Source organism: Carettochelys insculpta, chromosome 3 (assembly GCF_033958435.1).
Source record: "Carettochelys insculpta isolate YL-2023 chromosome 3, ASM3395843v1, whole genome shotgun sequence".
Taxonomy (NCBI): domain Eukaryota; kingdom Metazoa; phylum Chordata; order Testudines; family Carettochelyidae; genus Carettochelys; species Carettochelys insculpta.
Window position 1 is genome coordinate 7,936,358 of NC_134139.1, and position 19,229 is coordinate 7,955,586.

The following is a 19,229-nucleotide window of genomic DNA, read 5'->3' on the forward strand; positions in this document are numbered from 1 at the left end:
GAATATGCAGCACCTCATTAGGCTAATTCCTCCATGGCAACTGCAAACTTTGGAGAGTAAGGGCACTTCAAAGTTGCATGGGTACTTGGAAGTGCCCACAGCTACACGGCATGCTGGCACTTCGAAGTCTGCAACTTCAAAGTTGCCATGGGGAGAATTAATTAGCCTAATGAGGTGCTGCATAGACACAGCTATAGAGGAATATGGCTTTGTAAAAGAAAAACATGCCTCACCACTCTATTAGAATTCTTTGATGACATCAATGAGCATGTGGACAAGAGTGATCTAGTTGACACTGTAGATTGGAACTTTCATAAAACCTTTGACAAGATCACACCAAAATCTCTGAAGTGAAGTAAGCAGTCATGGGATAAGCTGGAAGGTCCTCTCAGTAACTGATTATAAGATAAGGAAATGGACCACTTGGTAATTGTCCTGGGCATTTGCTCTGAAGGGTCTGGGATTGTCACTGTTGGAATACAGAATATTTGGCTATCTGGACTAACAGGCTGACCCAACAGCCCTTCCTCTGTTCAAAAGCAAACCTGTTCAGTCCTTTTCAGGTACTGTCTGAGTCGTAGTCTTTAGAATAATGGATCAGCTGTATTTAAATATGTAATCCCAACTGATGAGAAGAGAATGACTCAAAGGAACAAAATAAATGTGAAAAGCTGACATACACAAAGCAATGCCACCCAAGAAGAAATCCTGTGTTTATTCAACATTTACAGCACTACTTTATTACCATCTTTTCTTACAAACTCATTTTTACAAAAGGAGTCTCAAAAGTGACTTCTATATTTTAGGACTAATTAATTGATAAATTGGATATTTAGTCAACGTAACATAGCCAACAGAAAGCAGGATCTCTCTGTTAGTGTTCCCTCTAATATTTTCCATCCATGTGTAGATTTTTTTTGCATTCACATGAAGAATAAATTTTTCTATGTGCACTGAGGCATGTGTGAGTGTGCACCACTCATGGGGAAATAACCTGGCCGTGGGTGCTCTGCTAATTAGCTGGGTAGCCTCTGAATCTCTCCTGCGTGACTGCACAAGCACACAGCTTACAGGGAACAATGGCCTCTCTAATTCATGAGGGGTGTGGATGCTCTCTTATTTCAGAACTATCAGCAGCTTTTGGTTCTTAAATCTTCAGTTCTTGAAATGCCAAAAATCACAAAGTAAGGTTTCTGAAAAATATGAATAAACATCTGCACCCACCAAGGTTCTGATCCCGTAATTAGTTCTGCATGGCTGGGCTCCCCCTAGTCTCGGCAACACTCCAGTGAAATCAGTGGGTCTATATTGGCTCAAGAATCTTTGGAGGGGAGTCATCACGTGAGTGGGGCCTAAGGTACAAAGCCTCATTTTCATTCTTACTTTGCTCTAGGGCTATGTCTAGATCACAGCGATTTGTCGAGAGAAGTGTTTGTTGGAAGATATCTTCTGACACAACTTCTGTTGACAGATTGTGGCCAAACTGTCAAGTGTCTCGCAAGAGCAAACTGCTTTGTTGACAGAGAGCGGACAGACTGCCTGGCTGCTCTCTCAACAGAACAGCCAAACAGAAGCACAGCAGACAGGGCTGCCCGGTGTGCTGGAAGACCAGAAAGTAGACAGAGAGCCCCCCAGGATGTCCAGATCCGCTTTCTGTTGATAGATCTCTATCTTGAGAGGCATTATGCCTCAGGGGGAGTGGGATAAGACTGTCAACAAAAGTGCCATTGTCTGTTGATTTCCTGTCGACAGAATGCCTTGGGAATCTGGAGGCTTCCTGGGTTTTGTTAATAAAACATCAGTGTTGTAGAAAAAAACTCACTATTGTAGACATAGGTATGAGAGAGAGGCAGCTTTGTACTAAGGCAGAGGAACCTGTATGAGAGCCCACTCCTTAGCAACTTCTTATCTTAGGGGGCATTTACAGGTTATCATATTTCTACTCTTTCCGAGGCTACTTCTGTTAAAGCAATCAATTTGTCTTAGCGGTCTGAGTGACTGCTTAATACAGATTTAATTATAACTCCTAGCACTTGCTGTTTTTTCACCTTCAAAGGGACTCTGTCAACATAAAGGTCACATGTTGTAAACCGATGAGAGATTAGCAAAAGTTGAAATGTTTAGAATACAGTCTACTTGTCACTACTTATGATCTTTATTGTTTGCATTTCACTTGGCTCTCACAATGCAAGACTTGTTTTGGTTCAGACTCAATTTCACACACACAGTATCCATTTGTAAGGGTTAGGTTTCCAACACTGCAAGAGCTTTATGGGTTGTCTACATGAACTTTTAACTGGATTTTTTTCTATAACGATGGGAACATTTCTATTAGTCTCAAGTTTTATAAAAGCTTGCTGCAAAACAGAAAAAAAAAACAAAACAAAACAGGCCCAATTTAAGTTGGCCCCTTAAACCCACCTTGCACCCCTGTTGGCTAGGTAGGTAATAGACTCAATTTACAAATGGGGACAATGAGGCAGAGATATGGAAGTAATTTGCCCAAGGTCAAAGAGGGACAGTATCAGAGACTAGGTTAAAACTCAGGACTTTGAGTCAGTTCTCTGCTCAGATCACACCCTCTAGTTTGCCTCAATTGCATTACTGTTCTTTTCCTTCTCTGTGTATTCTTCAAAGCGCAGGAGCCATTTGTTCCAATACTGAGAACACAGATCCAAGTCCATGAAATGTGCATGTGCAGGTGAGCCATCTTTATAAGCAACCACAATGAGTCCACAATTAACCTACAATAAAAAGAATGGCATCAGTAGCTCAATATCAATATGCTGTGTCACTGACTATTCCAAAGATTAAACTGAATTTTCACCATGCAGATCAACGTAAAGCTAAAATAAAAATCACTAGGTTTGCTTATTAAAAAAGTTATTTACAACTGCCAGATTCACCAGGCAGTGCTTGAGCACTAACTCAGTTTTTTTTTTTTGCAGGGGGAGAGGAGAAGGAGGGAATAAAAGGAAAATATATGTTTTACTGAAATGATTGCTTTTTTAAAAGTTATTTTATCTAGTTAATTGTACTTTTTTTTTTTTTTTAAAATGGGAATTCCATCAAATGGACTTTTTTCTTCATCTCTCTAACTCTTATTCCCTAGGTTTGAACAAAAGAGGGCTATCGTCAATTTGGTTTCCAGTAAAGTTAACTTCTAGTTTTCAAATCTTAAGTAATGACTTAGCTGTGCCAAAACAGAGCACTACAGCAGACCCCAGACTTATGTGGAGGTTGCGTTCTTGAGCAACACTGTGTAAATTAAATTTTGCGTAACTGGAGGGAGCCAAGAAACGGACCAGTGCCAGCTCCCCACCACTCAGAGGGGAGGGGAAACTTACCACTGCTGCTGCATTGGTCAGTTTCTCGGCTCCTGTGAGAGGCAGGCAGCTTAGAGTCAGGCTGTCACCCCTGACAGGAGTGGGGAAACTGCTACTGTCAGGGTTGGCAGCCTGACTCTGGCTCTTGGCTGCTGCCACTGATAGGAGCCAGGAAACTGACCAGCGCTGCTGCATTGGTTAGCTTCCCCGCTCCTTTGAGTGGAGGGGAGCTGGTGCCTGGCTCTGGGGTGCCCACCACCTGCAGGAGCCAGGAAACTGACCAGCGCTCCTGCTCCAGCAATCCATTAGTGGTGGGCAGCCTGGAGCCAGCTCCCCACCACTCAGAGTCAATTAACTCGAGATACACACAAACTGGAGTGCGAGTGCGAGTATCTCAGGGTTCTACTGTACTCCAAGTTTCTCCATTTTATCTCTTTTCAAAAGGATCCCACCTACTTCAAAGTCCCCTTATTCCCATCAGCTGATGAGAATAAAATGGAGAGGTAACTAGTGATATCCCACAGGGGTTTGTACAGGGACTGGTCCTCTTCAGCATCTGGAGAAAGGGGTAGTCTGTAAAGTGGAAAAATTTGCAGATGATACAAAATTGCTCAAGATGGGTTCAAGGTCCCATCAGCTGATGGGAATAAGGGGACTTCGAAGTAGGTGGGGTCCTTTCGAAAAGGAGCCCCGTGGGGACGAGCCGCGCGGCGGCAAGGCGCGTCAATTTCGAAGTGCCACAGCTGCCCGCGTGCTAATGAAGCGCTGAATATGCATTTCAGCGCTTCATTAGTAAACTTCGAAATGGCCGTTTGTGTGGCCATTTCGAAGTTTGGGGCTAGTGTAGACACGGCCAATGAAATGATCCTGCCATAGTACTATATATGTCATCAGCTTAATTATTCTGTTTCTTTTCTTTTTCCTATAAAGTGAACAACAGGGCCTTGGGTATGCTTTCATTTTCTTCCCACTCCAAATCAGGAATTGCCACCCACCCCTCTAGACTCTATAAAACACACATGCCTTCCTCAGCTGTTGAGTAGGGCACCACTTCCCTTCACCATCAGAGACTGGAGCAATGTTCCCATGCAGTGTAAGGAAGGCTTTTAGCTGCATCCATTCACTTGTCAGGGTGGTAACGCACTGTGCTAGGAGGCAATCAGGGTGCTGGTTGCTAGCTCATTTCCTTATGTGCCTGCTCTCGTCTTGAGCACTCATGCTCATGCAAAGCAACATGGAGCTGGATGGCTATTCTCCCCTGGTGTGCATTACCCAGAAACTGACTTGCTGAAGGACACTGTGCCTGCAGCTCCCTCGGAATTAAGCTGGAGATTTGGGAGTTTGGCATTTGCTGATATCAGCCCCTTAGAAAATGCTGCTGCTGAGTGGACAGAGAGTCAGTAGAGAACATGAGTGGGGAAAATGCATTTGAGGTGAACACTCCCACTTGTCTCAACAGGTAGTAGGCCTACTGACCTGGAAGTCATAATTAGAATCATAGTTTATGGCTCCGGTATATGCTGCAACCTGTAATGGGTTGTCAAATGTGTTCCGGATATATGGCTTTGATTTTTCTGAAGTCTTCCAGTCAATCACGCACAAGTGGCCTCTGTAAAACCAAAAGAGAGGGGAGTATTTTAATTACATTTAGTGCTATTTAAAAAAATAAAGTTAGTCTCTGAAGCATCAGTCTCTGGTTAAGTATAGACAAGCCCTGAGTTATGGACTCCTCCACAGGCCAGATTACTAGATTAGATCCAGGAACTATTAAGTACAAACACCAGTTTCTAGACAACACTGCTTTGGTTCACTTAGCCCTTTCTTGCTAATATACCACTCCAGAGGTGTGCAGAGACTGCTCACTAACAGAATAGCAGCACTGCATTAGTTGGGCAATCTTTCATGTTATCTGTTCCTCTCTCCACATCCCATCTTGAACCTGCCTGACGTACCCTGTTCCATCCAGTGTATTGATTTGGTGCCTCTTCAGCTCCATAGTCTTTCTGGTTTCCTCACCAGTCCACTCAGCCTCTCAATTGCTACTCCACCTTGTGAGCCATCTAACAATAGACTAGATCTAACACATGAACCAGCTATTTGGTCACCAAAGTCATATAAAACACAATGGGACATAATAGGAGAACCAGCATCTCACCGATACTCAGCCACACAATCAACAAAGCCTGAATAGTGAAGAGTCTCGTGATGAACTGCACTTTCAAGAGCTTTTACTCCGCTGATGTTTCTCAGGACATGCTGTACGCTTGCTAAGTAGCCAGATACAGCGGAATCTTTTTCCTGCTCCTTCAACGGGACCTCTTCAGCCAAAAAGACAGATTCCAAAGCTGCATGGAAGAGTTTTCCTTGAAGAAGGAGGTCTATGAAAGATTACAGAAAAAGTCTTTAAAATCCCTTTCTTAATAAGCCATGCTCATATATGGGATATATATTTTAAAAACTACTATATAGTTGTGACTTTAAAATGAGCCCCATTTTGGTACTGAACCAGCTTCAAGCATATAGGAAATGGAAGAAAACAAAAAAAATGTGTGGCCAAACAACTGAATTAATCTATAAAGGAATTAAGGTATTAATCTAAATTAACCTCTGTGTTCATGAATTGTTCAGGAGAAACTCATGGATGTGCTTAGATGGATTCTTTAGTCAAACATCCGCCATACAATTTCTATGAATCAGTCTTGGCCTGAAGAATTCATCAGAGCAGTTCTTTGTATTGGTATCAATGCTATGATGGTTAGTTATATGTGGATGCATCTGTTACCTGACTGAACACAACACTTAAGATTTGAGTTGAACCTGATAGCTGCTCAAAATGTGCTGTTTCAGTATAACATTCTTGCTAGTGTGTTTGTTCACAAAAATATTCAAGAACACAAATGGGCTGTGACTACAGCAAATTCAGCTTTTCAGTTGAGGAAACAATTATATAGTAAGTGCTAACATATTAACCAAGCTCCAAGTATAACACAAGCTATCCAGCATCTCCAGGATTAGGCGTTTCTGCAGGATGACAGTGCCTGAGTGCCACTGATCACGGGGCAATCAGTGGACACTCTTTATTAATAAGACACCTGAAGTGCACTAGGACTTCACAGAAAACTTTGTATGTGAATTCCACGACCGTTAAAGGACTTCAGTATATCAAGCAAGCCATGATGCAGCTCTCCAAATGCTAGCTGGTTTGGAGCACACAGCAAGACAAGAACCACTTAGCTAACCAGCCTCACAACTGTTGAGGCAGCCAGTGGTCTATAATCAGGTAACTGGCCAGCAAGCTTTGAAGTCTGCACTATGTCTGGGTACCTGAATGCAAATATCTCACTCTGAGGAGGACAGTTCTGGAGTTATCCAAAAGATTTTGGCTGTACCATACCCTTCGCATAATCAACGTTACACTATGGTGTGAGGTTCACCACTTTATTCCCAAACATGAAAGAATATATTCTGGCTGTAGCAGTACTAACAAAACTCCATAAATCAGGTGGGAAATATGAACCTGTCACAAAGTCTACCAAATGCTACCAAAATAAAGAGAGTTAGAACAAGAAACTCTGAGGTTCTAATCCCCCTTTACCACTAACTACTATTAGGTTATTGGTCCACCTTTGAGGTTCCTGTAGTCAAGAGGAGTATCCCAGAATAAGCAATCAGGGAAGGTCTCAAAATGTGATCCATTAATACCAGGTATTCTTGCAATGTGTTTTGAGATTCTGAAAAAGATGCTGCTATGTGAAGTATAAGGCTTTTAGGGCCAGATTCTGCTGCTTACAGTATGGCCCATTATTTTTAGAAGCACTTCAGACAGACTTACTTTTAGTATATTCTGCAAAACCATCTTTTCCAAGTTCCAGTATCATCCGCTGCTTCCACCTCTCCAGATAAAAAGCTTGTTCGAAAGGCATGGTCTGCTGGAGGACACTGGTCACACTGGGTACCTTGTGCCTTTGTGAACTGATTTTCAGCAGGTGCTTTGGGTCACTGTTCGGAGGGGAAGTTCTCTTACTTGAATTTATTAGAGACACCCAATTTTTTGGAATTTTTGCTTCAACATCTTTAACTTGAGGCTTAAATTTACTCACTGGTCCATATATCAGATTATCTTCTTCAAACAACGTTTCTGGCGTCTGAGGGCTGGCTTTGGAAGATGTGACAGAACGGACCAAGTCCATGTATCTTTCTTGGTCAACTTGTTCATAACCATTCTCTTTCTTCTTCTTGCTACAAAGGTGGGAGGAGAGACACAGGCACAAACATGGGACTTGATTTTTACAAAAATGTTCTGTCAACAGCATTTTTAGTCTCCCAGATTTTCTGGTTAAGAGCTCAAGGGGCTTCATTCCCAGAAGCAGCATTTACAGATGATGAAACAGATTCCCTCTTTCTTCTGTTAAGAACATTCATAACCTTCCATAATTTCCTATTGTAGAAAAAGAATTTTGATGATTTGAAGAGTTGTCAATGTAGTGTCATCAAGCTATCATCTCACTTTACAAATTAAAGCCACACAGTATTCATTAGTGCCTTTCTTATCAACTGAACTCTAATCAATTTGAGTTAAACATAGTACTAATGAGAAATAATCACAGATGGAAAGATAAAATGAGACAGACAAGAGGGGACAAGTGTTTTCAGATTTGAATTGATGCAGAGAGATAAAAGAAGGCTGCTTCAAGAGGAAGAAGCTGCAGTACAGGTCGCAGTAGCAAAACTGTAGGAAGGTACAAAGAAGATGGCATTAAATATGACGGTGAAAGAGACAAACTACATAGGTTAGCCAGAAGCCAGTACCTGGAGTTGAATTATAACGGACTAGCGAGGGCAGATGAGCTCTGGGGATGGTTTCTGTTCTCTGTATATGCGAGAAGGCAGACAGATATATTATTTATATCCTGGAAAGTGGAGAGATGAGACTTGGAGAAGCCTAAGAGAAGGGAGATAACCTAAAAGTATTTGCAATCTTCAGATACCCACTTAAGCCTTTTTTAGAATATGTATTTTAAAATGAAAATTTTGGCCCTTTTCCCAAACTGAGAATAAATGTTATTTTTAAGCTAAGATATTTCAGGATGTTTCTTTAATAAAAGTGGCAGACCAGGATAGTCTAATTTATAGCCTGGCTCTGAAAAGTATATCGTAATTGCAATGTCTGCCTCTTACCATGATCAGCTGCATTGAAATACAAGTGTTTCCCAGTGTTTTTAAAATTAAACATGGAAAAGAGTCCTTGCAGTATTAGGGCCTAATTTTCCTTCTGCTGACAACTATCCACTTAGCAACCAAAGTTACATCATTCCAAGTTTTGAAAATAAAACATGCAGGCAATACGTATTGCCGGCTAACATGACTACTTTGTTCTTGAGCCACTTCTTGGTATTTCTCTTTTCTTTCACTGCATTTCTCAAACACTCCACACGCTGCACAAAGAGTAGGAATACAAAAAAAAAAAAAAACATGCAAAGATCTTGATCATACAAGTTATTCTGGAGAGGGAGATCCCTGTACTCTCTTAGAACCGTGAGGAAGTCAATAGGGCTCACAGAACAACCTGTAAGATCTATGGCCAAAAGCACTTACAGCTGAGTAGACGGAGCAATCCCAGCGACCTTATGCAGTCCCTGTTATGGTGCATCCCTGTAACATTAATTCATCATCAAGGGAATTTCTAGTAATTTTAGGATTACAAGTGGACAGATAAAATAAAAGTGCTAGGGACAAAAAGAGCAAGAGGAAAAAAAAAAAAACCCAGTACAAGTGTTTTCATCCCAGAATTGTTTACATCTGTTTGCATAATGTAAGTTAATGCTTTTGGAAAATTAAGGTATATAGTGGAAATGAAAATTAAATCCCAGCTTCCTAGTCAATATAGTTTCTGTAAGTTTGTTTTAGAATAAAAATAAGGTACTTTAAAAAAAGAAACCGCTCAATAAGAATTCCAAAGTACACAGTTTCCTTATTACTGCATTTGTAGATCAGAGAAAACAATATACAAGCTTAAATGGATATGCCAAAATCTTGATTTAAAAATAAATTAGGATTGTGTTGTCCTGTGACAATTGCCATGTCCACTAATATCTGTTTGCTCTTTTCCAGTGCGCAGCAATGGAAAATTGACATGAATCTTGCTCTGAGCAACCTGACATTCAGACTCTTGTCAAGTTTCGTTTCCACCATGCAAACAAGACTAGAGCAGTCAGGTGTAGCAAGGAAGGGCAAACCAATCCATTTAAATCATTTTCTTTACTAAGACAAGGTGTGCAACTATGGCCAAAATTAAATCACAAGCAGTAACAATGTAAATTGACAATGTGGTTAAATTCTTGCCAGTCAATCTCACTGAAACTAATTGCACAAATTTGGAGTAAAACCTGAAGAATATCTATTTTTATATTACTTCTCACTTTTCCTTTGAGGAAGGTGGTTTTTCTGCACTTTCTCTTCTTTAAGTAACTGCTGTCTCCCTTCTTTTTAATAAGCAGTATATTCTTTCTTGTAAGGAAGTACTTTGCACTAAGTACACATCAATTTCAGTTCTTCTCAGACACAATCACAAAGCCAACCCACTTTGGATTTCCTATGAGCCTTATGTTTTCTGTTTGCTATAAATTACTGAACAGAAGTTTAAGAGAATTGATTAGAACAATTATTCTTGCCAATATACCCCCTTTTTTAGTCTGCTTTATGTTTTGACCACTCTTCATTTTAATGGAATTTTTTCCAGTCTCTGATTTAGGTCAGGTACCACCTGTCATAATTTGCTACTTGCTAAACAAAGAATGTTTGCAAATTATGAGAGAGGCATAAATTCTGAAGACTGTCCAAATGTATTACCTTGTGTATGAAATGATGTGAAGCTGTGAGGGTAACAAATTGATATGTAAAGGTCAGACTTTGTTACCAGAAGCAAGTTGTTTCAGAGGAGCATTGTTTCATTACAACAAGCTGGGTAGGGAAATAAGTTGTTCTCTTTCACTCATACTACCAACCTTAGGGACCAGGGGAAATTTGTAACCTACCTGCTAGCATGGAAGTGATCGCTGCTTTGTAGTGCCTGACACACAGAACAAAGTCTTACGACTACTAAAAGACGTTCTTTGAGTTGTTATGGAGTACTAGTCTCTATGCCTGGAATCACGACATTTGTGTGTAAATAATCCATAGAATCACAGAACACAAGAACTAGAACGGACCTCCAGAGGTCATCGACTCCAGTTTCCTACCCTCCTGGCAGGACCAAACACCATCTGTAGCTCATGGTTTCTCACAACCCGTGTGTGTGTGCGTGCGTGCGTGCATGCGCGCGTGCGTGCGCGCTCCCAAACCCTGGGTGGGGGTGGTGAAGAAATTCCCAGGGGCAGCGGGGGCATGAGGTGACCCAGTCCCATCATTCCCCTAACCCAACAAATGGCTGGCCTTTGCTTCTGGCTCTCAGCCCCTGCCATTTCACGTGGGTGACCCAGTGCAACTGCTATAAAAAAAAACAGGCAGCCGGCACAGTTCCAGTTGGAACTAGCTACCTCCTGCAAAGGTGCGTGTGGGTTGGGGAGGGAGGGGAGGAGGAGGATGGAGTTAGATGGGAGACTGGGGGTGCCTGGCTTGTTGGATGGGGTAAGAGCAGGGGGCTTGGGGTGCCTGGCTTTGGGGAAGGGGCGGGGCTCAAGTGGGTAACTCAACTCATGGGGCTTGGGCAGCCGGCCCCAGCAGCACAGGGCCCAGGTGGTTCAGGCTCCTATTGAAGGCCAGGGAGTGGGCGGGCATAGCCTGCCCACAACTAAAAGGCCCCTCTTAAAGGGAGAGGGAGCCCATTAAAAGACATGGCCCCAACAAAGTGCAGGAGACAACTAAGGAGAAAACACGGATGGGAGTGGGGGGTCAAAGGTTTAAAACTAAGGAACCAGAAGGGGACACCGAGCAGAGAACCCCGGACAGCACCCACTGCCCCTCGAAGGTGTCGAGAGAGCCAGTGGATGCCACCCAAAGGAACTCTGCCCGGATTCGTGAGCAGAGAGCGGAGCGGAAATAGGCCCCACAGTCGCAGGCCTCCCCCCCACAGCCAGCCTCCTCTCCTGGGTATTGTAAATGGCCACCTTGGCCGCAGCCAGGAGGAGGCTGACGAGGAGGTCCCACAACTTAGTGGGGCCACGGATGGGGTGTGTCAGGATAAAAAGGTGCGGGGAAAAGTGCAGCCAGAATTTCAACAGCAGATTCTGGAGGAGCCGGAAGAGGGGCTGCAACCTGGCGCACTCAATGTAAATATGCACCAGGGTCTCCCTCGTGCCGCAAAAGAAGTGGGTGTCGGGGAGGGGGGTGAACCGTGCCAGGTACACACTCATGCTCGCTGCCCTGTGGAGAATTCTCCAGCCAATGTCCCCGGAGGGCTGCAGAACCAAGGTAGAATAAAGGCTGGCCCACCGGGGCTCCCCACCCTCCGAAGGTGGTAGAAGGTCCCGCCACTTGTGGTCTGGGTGGGACGTGAGGGTGGGGAAATGGAGCGTGTGAAGCATGAGTGTGTACAGATGACGCCTGGACGCGGTTCAAAAGGGGACTGGCTGCAAGGCGTGCAGCCAGCTGGGATGATGCAGGGGAGGCGGGTGGGGAGGCTTGCAGAGCCGGGGGCCCACAGAGAGGTCCGGAGGGCCAGGAGTGAGAGGGGGGCGGGGTGCACCCTCTCGCACGACCAGGTGTAGGGGGACGTGAGCAGCGGGTGGCAAGGCAGCTTTCACCTCCTTGAGTATGCGCCGGGGAGAGCGTAGGATGGAGAGCCCCATGCGCTGGGTGAGTGCTGGGGCCTCCATCCAGTCTCCCCGGTCGTAGTCCAGGAGGTCTCCGACCCTGATGATTCCACCGAGGACCAGCCTCTGGAGTACCGCGGGGGACTCCGCTGCCTGCACACCGAGGTAAGGGTTGTGTACCAGGCGCTCCACGAGGAGGTCTTCCCCCACGGCGGCCCCTAAAGACCTGGAGACTGCGAGCAGATGCCAGGTGCGGAGGAGGTCCTGGTGGAAGGCCGGCAGCTCCAACGGGTCTTGCGGATGGACTCTCAACAGGTGGCTCAGGCTGGTGGGCAGGCAGCTGGCCCTGGCAGTACCCCTTGGGCAGCTAGCCCCAGCAGAGCAGGGCTCACGTGGCTGGCTGGCAGGCAAGTGACTGGCTGGCCCCAGGGGCATGGGGCTTGGTTGGCTCAGGCGGGTGGCTCTGGCAGCGCAGGGCTGGGATGGGTGGGTGGTATGGGCTGCACTGGTGGCTGCCATGGGGCTCGGGCAGCTGGACAGCTGGGGCTGCACCAGGCATCCACAAGGGCCCAAGAAGAACTACTTTGCATTTATCCTTATTAAAAAGGAAAATGAAATGTTGCCTATACGCTTGGCACACTGAGACAATGAAAAGATATTTAGCCCTACTCCTTCAAATTCATACATGCTAAAAAGACTGTCTATTGGCTGGCAAAAACAAGCCACTAATTTTACCTCAGCCGTCAATGCAATGAGCAGTACTTATAACAACGGTATCTAGCTCTTATTCACCCATAGCACTCAAAGCCTTTTTAAAGAATGGCAGTAACTTCATTCCCTTTTTACAGATAGGAACCTGAGGCACAAAACAAAGTGATCTGAGCACTCCAGTAGTCTTCTGAGTCCCAGGCCAGTGCTCTAACCACTAGGCAACGCATGTTGCCAGCTGTCACTGCGCTGGGGGGCGAGTTTCCAAACAGCGCTGCACGCTGCTTTTACCAGATCAAATTACAATTTCTCTCCGACATGAGGTGATCACGAGGCTGGCGATCCCAGGGACTAGAGCAGTAAACGGGCATTCTGGAGAGCTGGCTGCTGGACCCAGTTCGGCCGTGGCCACATCACCCCGTGCCTCGGTCTCCCCAGCTGTAAAACGGGTTGATGGCGCTGGCCTCCTTCGCAGAACGCTTCAAGCTCCGGGACTGAGGCGCAGCGGAGGCTGACAGCACCAGTGCCTCCACGCCGCTCCCTCAGGCGGCGGGGGCAGGAGGCTATTCTCCCGCCAAAAGGGGACATGGCCGCCAAAAGGGGACATGGCTCGGTTCAGCCCAACCCGGCCAAGCTCGTCTCTCTCGCCAGGATCGAGACCGTTGCCTCGCTTCGACCGTTAATACGTTACCCGTACTCACTTCGCAGCATCCACGCTACCTTCTCCCCCCGCGTTGTGCTTCCTCTCGGGATTTGTAGTTCTCCCTCCCCTCGCCTCAGCCTATAGCCGCATAGCGCCTGGAACTACAACATCCATAATGCATTGCGATCATCATTTCCCCCCCCGCCCGCGCGAAGTTTGGCGGTTGCGATTGACGTCAACGGGAGGGGGCAGTTGTGATAGGAAGGGCGTTGTGAACACGTGAGAGGCGCGCGCGGTTCCGTCCCCCTTCCCCAGCTGCCCTGTGAACTAAGGGCGGTGTCACCAGGCGTGCCTGCCCAGCAGCGGTCTTCCGCCCTCACTCAAAATGGCCTCCCAACGCCAAGCGAGCGCTCCCCCTTGTGGGAAAGGCTTTCTGGGCTCTATGGTGGGCCGCGCGCGGGCTTTTGGGAAAGTGGAGGAGGCGCTGAGGGGGCGGGGCCTGTCCCCAGTCCCGTGGGTCAGGTGGCCTGTGAGCCTATATGAGCCGCCGCGGGCGCGGAGGGCGCTGCTTGCTGTGGAGTGGTGGGCGCGATGGCTTCGGTTTCAGAGGAGAAGGTATGACGGGGTCTCAAGATGCTGTGTAGTGCCTGGGGGCTGGGACCCCCTGCTCTCCACCACCGTGCGGCTGTGCCCCTTTCCTGCTGGGGCTCGGACACCCTGTTTACCTCCCTGCCCCGCCCCCGCTTGGAGCATCTCATGGTCGTCTTTCCCCTGGGGGGCAGTTTCCTCCCCTTCCTGCTGGTGCTGGAACCCATCCCATGCTGTGTTCCCCTCCCGCCTTTGCCGTGTGCCTCCCTTCCTTCTCGTGCTGGGGGCCCCCAAGCTCCCCTGCTGAACCCGGTTCTTCCCCCCGCCCCACGTTCTCTCCTCTTGTAAGGTTCAGCTACTCCTGCATGGAGTGTGCTGGCCCCTGCTTTTCTCTGCTGCCTCTGAGGGCTCCACTATGACTGGCAGCTCTTCCCCCCCCCCCAACCCCCCGAGGGTCTTCTGTGAGACTTCTCCGAGCTGCCAGAGTTCTAGCAGGACCTCCTCTGGAGCTGGAAGCTTGTCTCAGCCCCCAGGTCCTTTGTGGCCACTGACAGGGCAGACCTCCTCACAGAGCCACTGCAACACAAGCCATGCTTATAGGTGCAGTTGGATCCTCTCTGTGTGCTGAGGGTCGGTCCTGGCAGCAACCACTTGGGTTGGAGACCTCCTGTGTCAGGGGAAGCTGAGTGGATCCTTGGGCACTTGGTCACCGCATGGTGCTTTCCACCCTTTGAACCCCTCCCTGCCTTGCGTATACTCCAGGAGGTGAAGGTGGCATTGCTATGCCCCTGCCTTCATGCAGTGAACCCTGCAAGACCATATGCTCCCCCTTCCCCCACCCTATGCCAACTGCAAACCCTTGTTCTCAGGCCTCTGTTGTGTGATCCTCCTGCTTCTTGTGATGCCAGCCAGTTGTGTGGTCTGCAGCTAGTCTGTTTCTCAACCATGACCAGAGACCTCCTGTACATGCTGGTGCTCCACCTCCTCACCCTTGAGTCCTGCCCTTGATACCAGGCATTAGCACTACCTGCTGCCTCAGAAGGGAGAAGAGCCCTGATGGGTCAGCCTGTATTCCACCCTGATCCTGCGGTCCATCAGGGATATCAGTTGTTGGGGTACTAGCTCTTCTACCCTGTGAGGCTGTGACTGCTTCCTCCCTCCCCCACAGTCAACATGAGTTTTTCTTGCCAAGGGGCTGCTGGCTGAGCCTCTGGGGTGTGTGTTGGGGGGGGGCCTGGGGGGCTGATTTCCACCTGTTGGTGGAGCTTGCTGCCTGTCCCAGAGCCCCTTGCTGCTAGCAGGGATCTGCCCAAGTGGCATGTGTCTGCTTGTCTCCTTGTGTTGTGCTCTTTGACCCTGCTCCTGTCTTTCCTCCCTGCTTGACTGCCTTTCTCCTGGGCTGCTGACTGGCCTTGCTTTAAATTCCGTTGGAGTGGGTGTGTTCTGGCTGTTCCAGTCTCTGCACCTTTGTGCCTGGTGCTGTAACTAACCCTGGGGATGCTGGGTACAACTACTGACTCTGGAGGCACTTGAGCACCCTGAGATAATACAGAACAACTGTCCTGGAGCCACAGAGTGAGTTCAGTTTCTTTGAAAGCTGAAAACCAATGCCTTAAACAAAACACTGCTAATGATTAGAATTTGATTTTTGGTACATCAGGGAGGAAAGGGCAACTTTAACTTAATGCACACAGTTTCAGTGAAGTACCAAGGGAGTGCTTAAAAGTGCAAAAATAGTATTTCATGTAAGCCAAGTACCTGACACGTGGACAGGATGTGACCTCTTTATCTATCTATTTATGTGGCAGACTTGGGCCTATTTAGCCTTCATGGTCACAAAGACCTTTCTAAGAGCAATCGGAGCATAACCGATGTGCTGTTGTCTTCCTGAGCCTGCAGGCAGCTGAAGTAATGATGGGGAGGGTGAATTTCTCCAGTTCCTGCTAAACTCTTTAGGTTTGAACTCTAAAGTTCAGTGACACGTCAGCGCTACAGCAGACCCCTGACTTACATGGACGTTGGGTTCCTGTGCCACCCGGTGTAAGTCAAATTTCACGTTACTCGGGGAGCCAGGAAACTGACCAGCACAGCAGCGCTGGACAGTTTCCAGTCTCCTGTGAGCAGTGCAGAGCTGGGAGCCTGACTGCTGCGCTGGTCTGTTTCCCGGCTCCCCTGAGTGGTGGGCAACCTCGAGCCAGGTGCCAGTTCCCTACCACTCAGTCATGTTAACTTGAGGTTCGTGTGGTTTGAGTGCACATGTTTTGGGGGTCTGCTGTACTTTTTAATAAATTCTGAGGCTTGGGGAAAACGTTGCAGCAGGGAATAAAAATAGAGGGAAGATGCAGAGAAAGGAGAATGGGGAAGGAAGAGAAACAAAGCAGACAGAGCAATGGTCTCTGAAGGGAGCAAAATGGCCCAATAAACTCTGCAGAATGTTTCATGACTGTACTGAATGAATAAATACAGAGCACACATAGGTCATGTCTAGCATTCTGCTTCTGAGGCCACAGCTACACTTTGGGGAAGATCTATGCTGTCGTGGTCTATTTTTCCAGAGTTTGCTTTGGTGTGCCTGGTAGGGAAATGCTGAATCGAACTTCCATGGTGCCTGCATTGCTGCCGGTACCCCTGCCCCTTGTGAGGTGTAAGGGAATTCAACAGAAGCAAATGCTCCCATCGACCTCTCTTATGGAGATGGCATGGAAGTCCAAATTAAAATGTCAACTGCAGCTGTGTAATTAGTGTAGCTGGAATTATGTGCTTTAATTTGACTTTCCGCAGTCGTGCAGACCTGCCCTGAGGTACAGTAGAAGAGTACAGGAACTACAGCTTATTGTTCAAGAGTAACGAATGATGTCTGAGCTGCAAGTTGAAGTCCCTTCTGAGGAAGCTGCTGCTGTCCCCTTATCTAAGGTCATGTCCGCTAGGACCTTAGGAAGGGGCACTAACTCAACTACCAGAGCAGTATTTTAGCTGCTGGTACCCAAACAAGGCTTTCCTATTCCTGTTAGCATTGCCTCACTCTTTTCTGGAGTCAGTTTCAGAGAGCTCAGCTGACCTTCCTCCATGATCCGGTCTCCATGGGTCATGCTCTTACCTGTGAGAAAGCTGGGACTTCTGGACAAAACTCAGGCTTCATATCTTTAATCAGAGTTCAAGTTGTCAGTTTTTCTGCAATGGTTGTACCTTGCTACCCTGGAGCAGTGAGCCCTAATGGATTTGGTGTGTAAAAGCTCTTGGGGGAAAGACCAGTTCTTAGCTCACCAGCAAGACTCCAGGTTGTGGCTGACCCTAACCTAGTGTTGTCTGCTGGGACATATGGGCTTCTAACTGTTGTGCTGGTTCAAATTAATTTTAAAACCAAAACTTACTGAGTTGTATTTATTTGGCATGCCCCTCCATAACTTAGTTGACATTTTGTTTAGCCAGCGCTAGTCAGCCGCCTTTCCATGATACTGGACTATGCTAAACCATGTGACTATCCACTTATAGTAGTAATCTGCCCAGCAGTCGATAAGCCTCTTGGCTGTCCTTACAAAATGCAAACTTGTCTGTCTGCTTTTAATGAGCATAGCTTATGAAAACTGCCATGTTAGTTCAGTGTGCACTGGAAGTATAGCAATGGAACACTCTTGCCCACAGACCACTACCACTAGGGGGGAATTTGGGGAAGACCATTATGAATCTCTGAGACAGTATTTCCTGTTGGTGTCATACAAGTTTTCCTCTTGAAGAGTGGCTTTAAGGGGCTTCATCAGTTTAAATGCTGGGGTAAAAATGAGGAAAATTAGAACCTGCTTGTATTTTGGTAATACACTTTACAGCAACCATAAAGCCTCACTTGGTGTCCCTTGTGTATTTCAGTTCTGAAATGACACATTCTGCCTGGATTGCAGAGAAAACAGAGGTTAACATTTCAGAAACTCTTGCAGCACACTGAGGTTATTGGCTTATTGGTGCTTTCTTCAGCTGTTTGCTCAATGGAATTTGTCTTAGTGACTAAAGCCCACTGTGTCCATATAGACAAGGCCCTTTTCATCTGTGTCATGGAGACAGATTTCTTTTTATGGTCTGTGGGCCAGATATATGCTTAATGACAGTCCCTTCCTGCTTTCAATCTGGAAGGATGGAGTTTCCCTGAAGTCTTTGAGTATTATATGAAGATCAAGGTAGAGCATAGTTTCACTGATTTGCTCAATTTCCTGCTCCCTCTATTTCTTTCCATCTGAGTTTCATTTCTGGACCACCCCACCCCCAAACCCTCAAATTTAAATGGTTAAGGTTGACAGTGAAGTGTCTGCTTGGGCATTAACATCCCTATGCAGTTAATGGGGAACAGCATTTCAATCACTGTTGCAAGCTGTTTGTCAACTCAGGGAGGCAAGGCTGTGCTTATTATGAATGAGTCACAATTGGAAGGTTATGCAAGGGTTCCGTAAGTAATTAAACAAAAGCTTAGGTTCTGCTTGTTTTTCAGTGGTGTTGGGCAATAGATATTAAGCAGGGGGAGTGTCTGACCTCTTAAATAAGGTAAGCTTCTTGGTGGGAATTGGGACCACATACTCTTAAAATGCAAGGGAAGTGGTGGGCTCTCCATCCCTAGATGTTTAAGTCAGTTTGACAAAGCCTGGCCTGGGTTGACTTAGCTGGGATTGGCCCTGCTTTGAGCATGGCCTCTAGAGGTCTCTTCCAACCCTGATTCTAAGTGTGTGTGAGTCGATTAGGTTGCAGGTAGGCAGGTGTCGTGTGCTGGAGCAGCTTGGGGAAAGCAAAGGAAAAGAGTAGAGATGACCATTTAGAGGAGTTAAGTAAGCTGGTAAGAACACTCAAATGGCAAGCTGCTTACAGTTGTTAAAACCAGAAGATGTCTAGGGATGGCCAAGAGGGACACAACTGGAGTAGGTGGCCTGTCAGCAATTCACAAACCTGGCGGGGAAGTCAAAGCTGCCTCTTCCTTGACACTCCTGGTTTCAAGAAGACAGGATGGTGTGATCACTGGTCCAGAGGCACTCAGGCCAGACTTGCACTAAAAGCTTAGATCAACACAGCTAAGTTGCAAAATGGTATGACAAATCCACACCCCAAGTGACAGTTAAGGTAGCCTAAACTTGGGCGTAGACAGATGTTAGTGACAGATGAATTCTTCCAGCAGCTTAGCTGCCTACTCTCAGGAAGTTGGATTAACTGCAGTGAAGGGTGGACCCCTCCGACTGG

At 46.7% G+C, this 19,229-nt stretch overlaps 2 protein-coding genes across 3 annotated transcripts in view; one reads left to right on the forward strand and one right to left on the reverse strand.

The window, feature by feature from the left end:
• Positions 1 to 696: 696 nt before the first annotated feature.
• On the reverse strand, positions 697 to 13,542 carry MGME1 (mitochondrial genome maintenance exonuclease 1). Of its 2 annotated transcripts, none has more exons than XM_074988448.1 (5): positions 13,486 to 13,542; positions 7,159 to 7,764; positions 5,482 to 5,704; positions 4,803 to 4,935; positions 697 to 2,744 (listed from the first exon to the last, which is right to left on the reverse strand). In XM_074988448.1, exons 2-5 carry the CDS (start codon positions 7,697 to 7,699, stop codon positions 2,583 to 2,585), a joined length of 1,059 nt encoding a protein of 352 aa, XP_074844549.1. In that variant the 5' UTR covers positions 7,700 to 7,764; positions 13,486 to 13,542; the 3' UTR covers positions 697 to 2,582. The 2 variants fall into 2 exon arrangements, with proteins under 2 accessions (XP_074844549.1, XP_074844550.1); XM_074988449.1 differs by lacking the exon at positions 13,486 to 13,542 and adding an exon at positions 8,136 to 8,213.
• Positions 13,543 to 13,921: 379 nt separating this feature from the next.
• Positions 13,922 to 19,229, forward strand: part of SNX5 (sorting nexin 5) — a 37,587-nt gene continuing 32,279 nt past the window's right edge. Inside the window, exon 1 of the mRNA XM_074989313.1 lies at positions 13,922 to 14,042. Within this exon, the coding sequence (XP_074845414.1) occupies positions 14,019 to 14,042 (24 nt within the window). The 5' untranslated portion in view covers positions 13,922 to 14,018. The remainder of the gene's footprint in view (positions 14,043 to 19,229) is intronic.

Coding starts and splice junctions, on each gene's coding strand:
- MGME1 (XM_074988448.1), bottom strand. CDS start 7,699: ATGCTGCTTCTGGGAATGAAGCCCCTTGAGCTCTTAACCAGAAAATCT. Junction 5,705..7,158: donor TTTTGCAGAATATACTAAAA/GTAAGTCTGTCT, acceptor AATCTTTCATAG/ACCTCCTTCTTCAAGGAAAA. Junction 2,745..4,802: donor ATTCTAATTATGACTTCCAG/GTCAGTAGGCCT, acceptor TTTTTATTGTAG/GTTAATTGTGGACTCATTGT.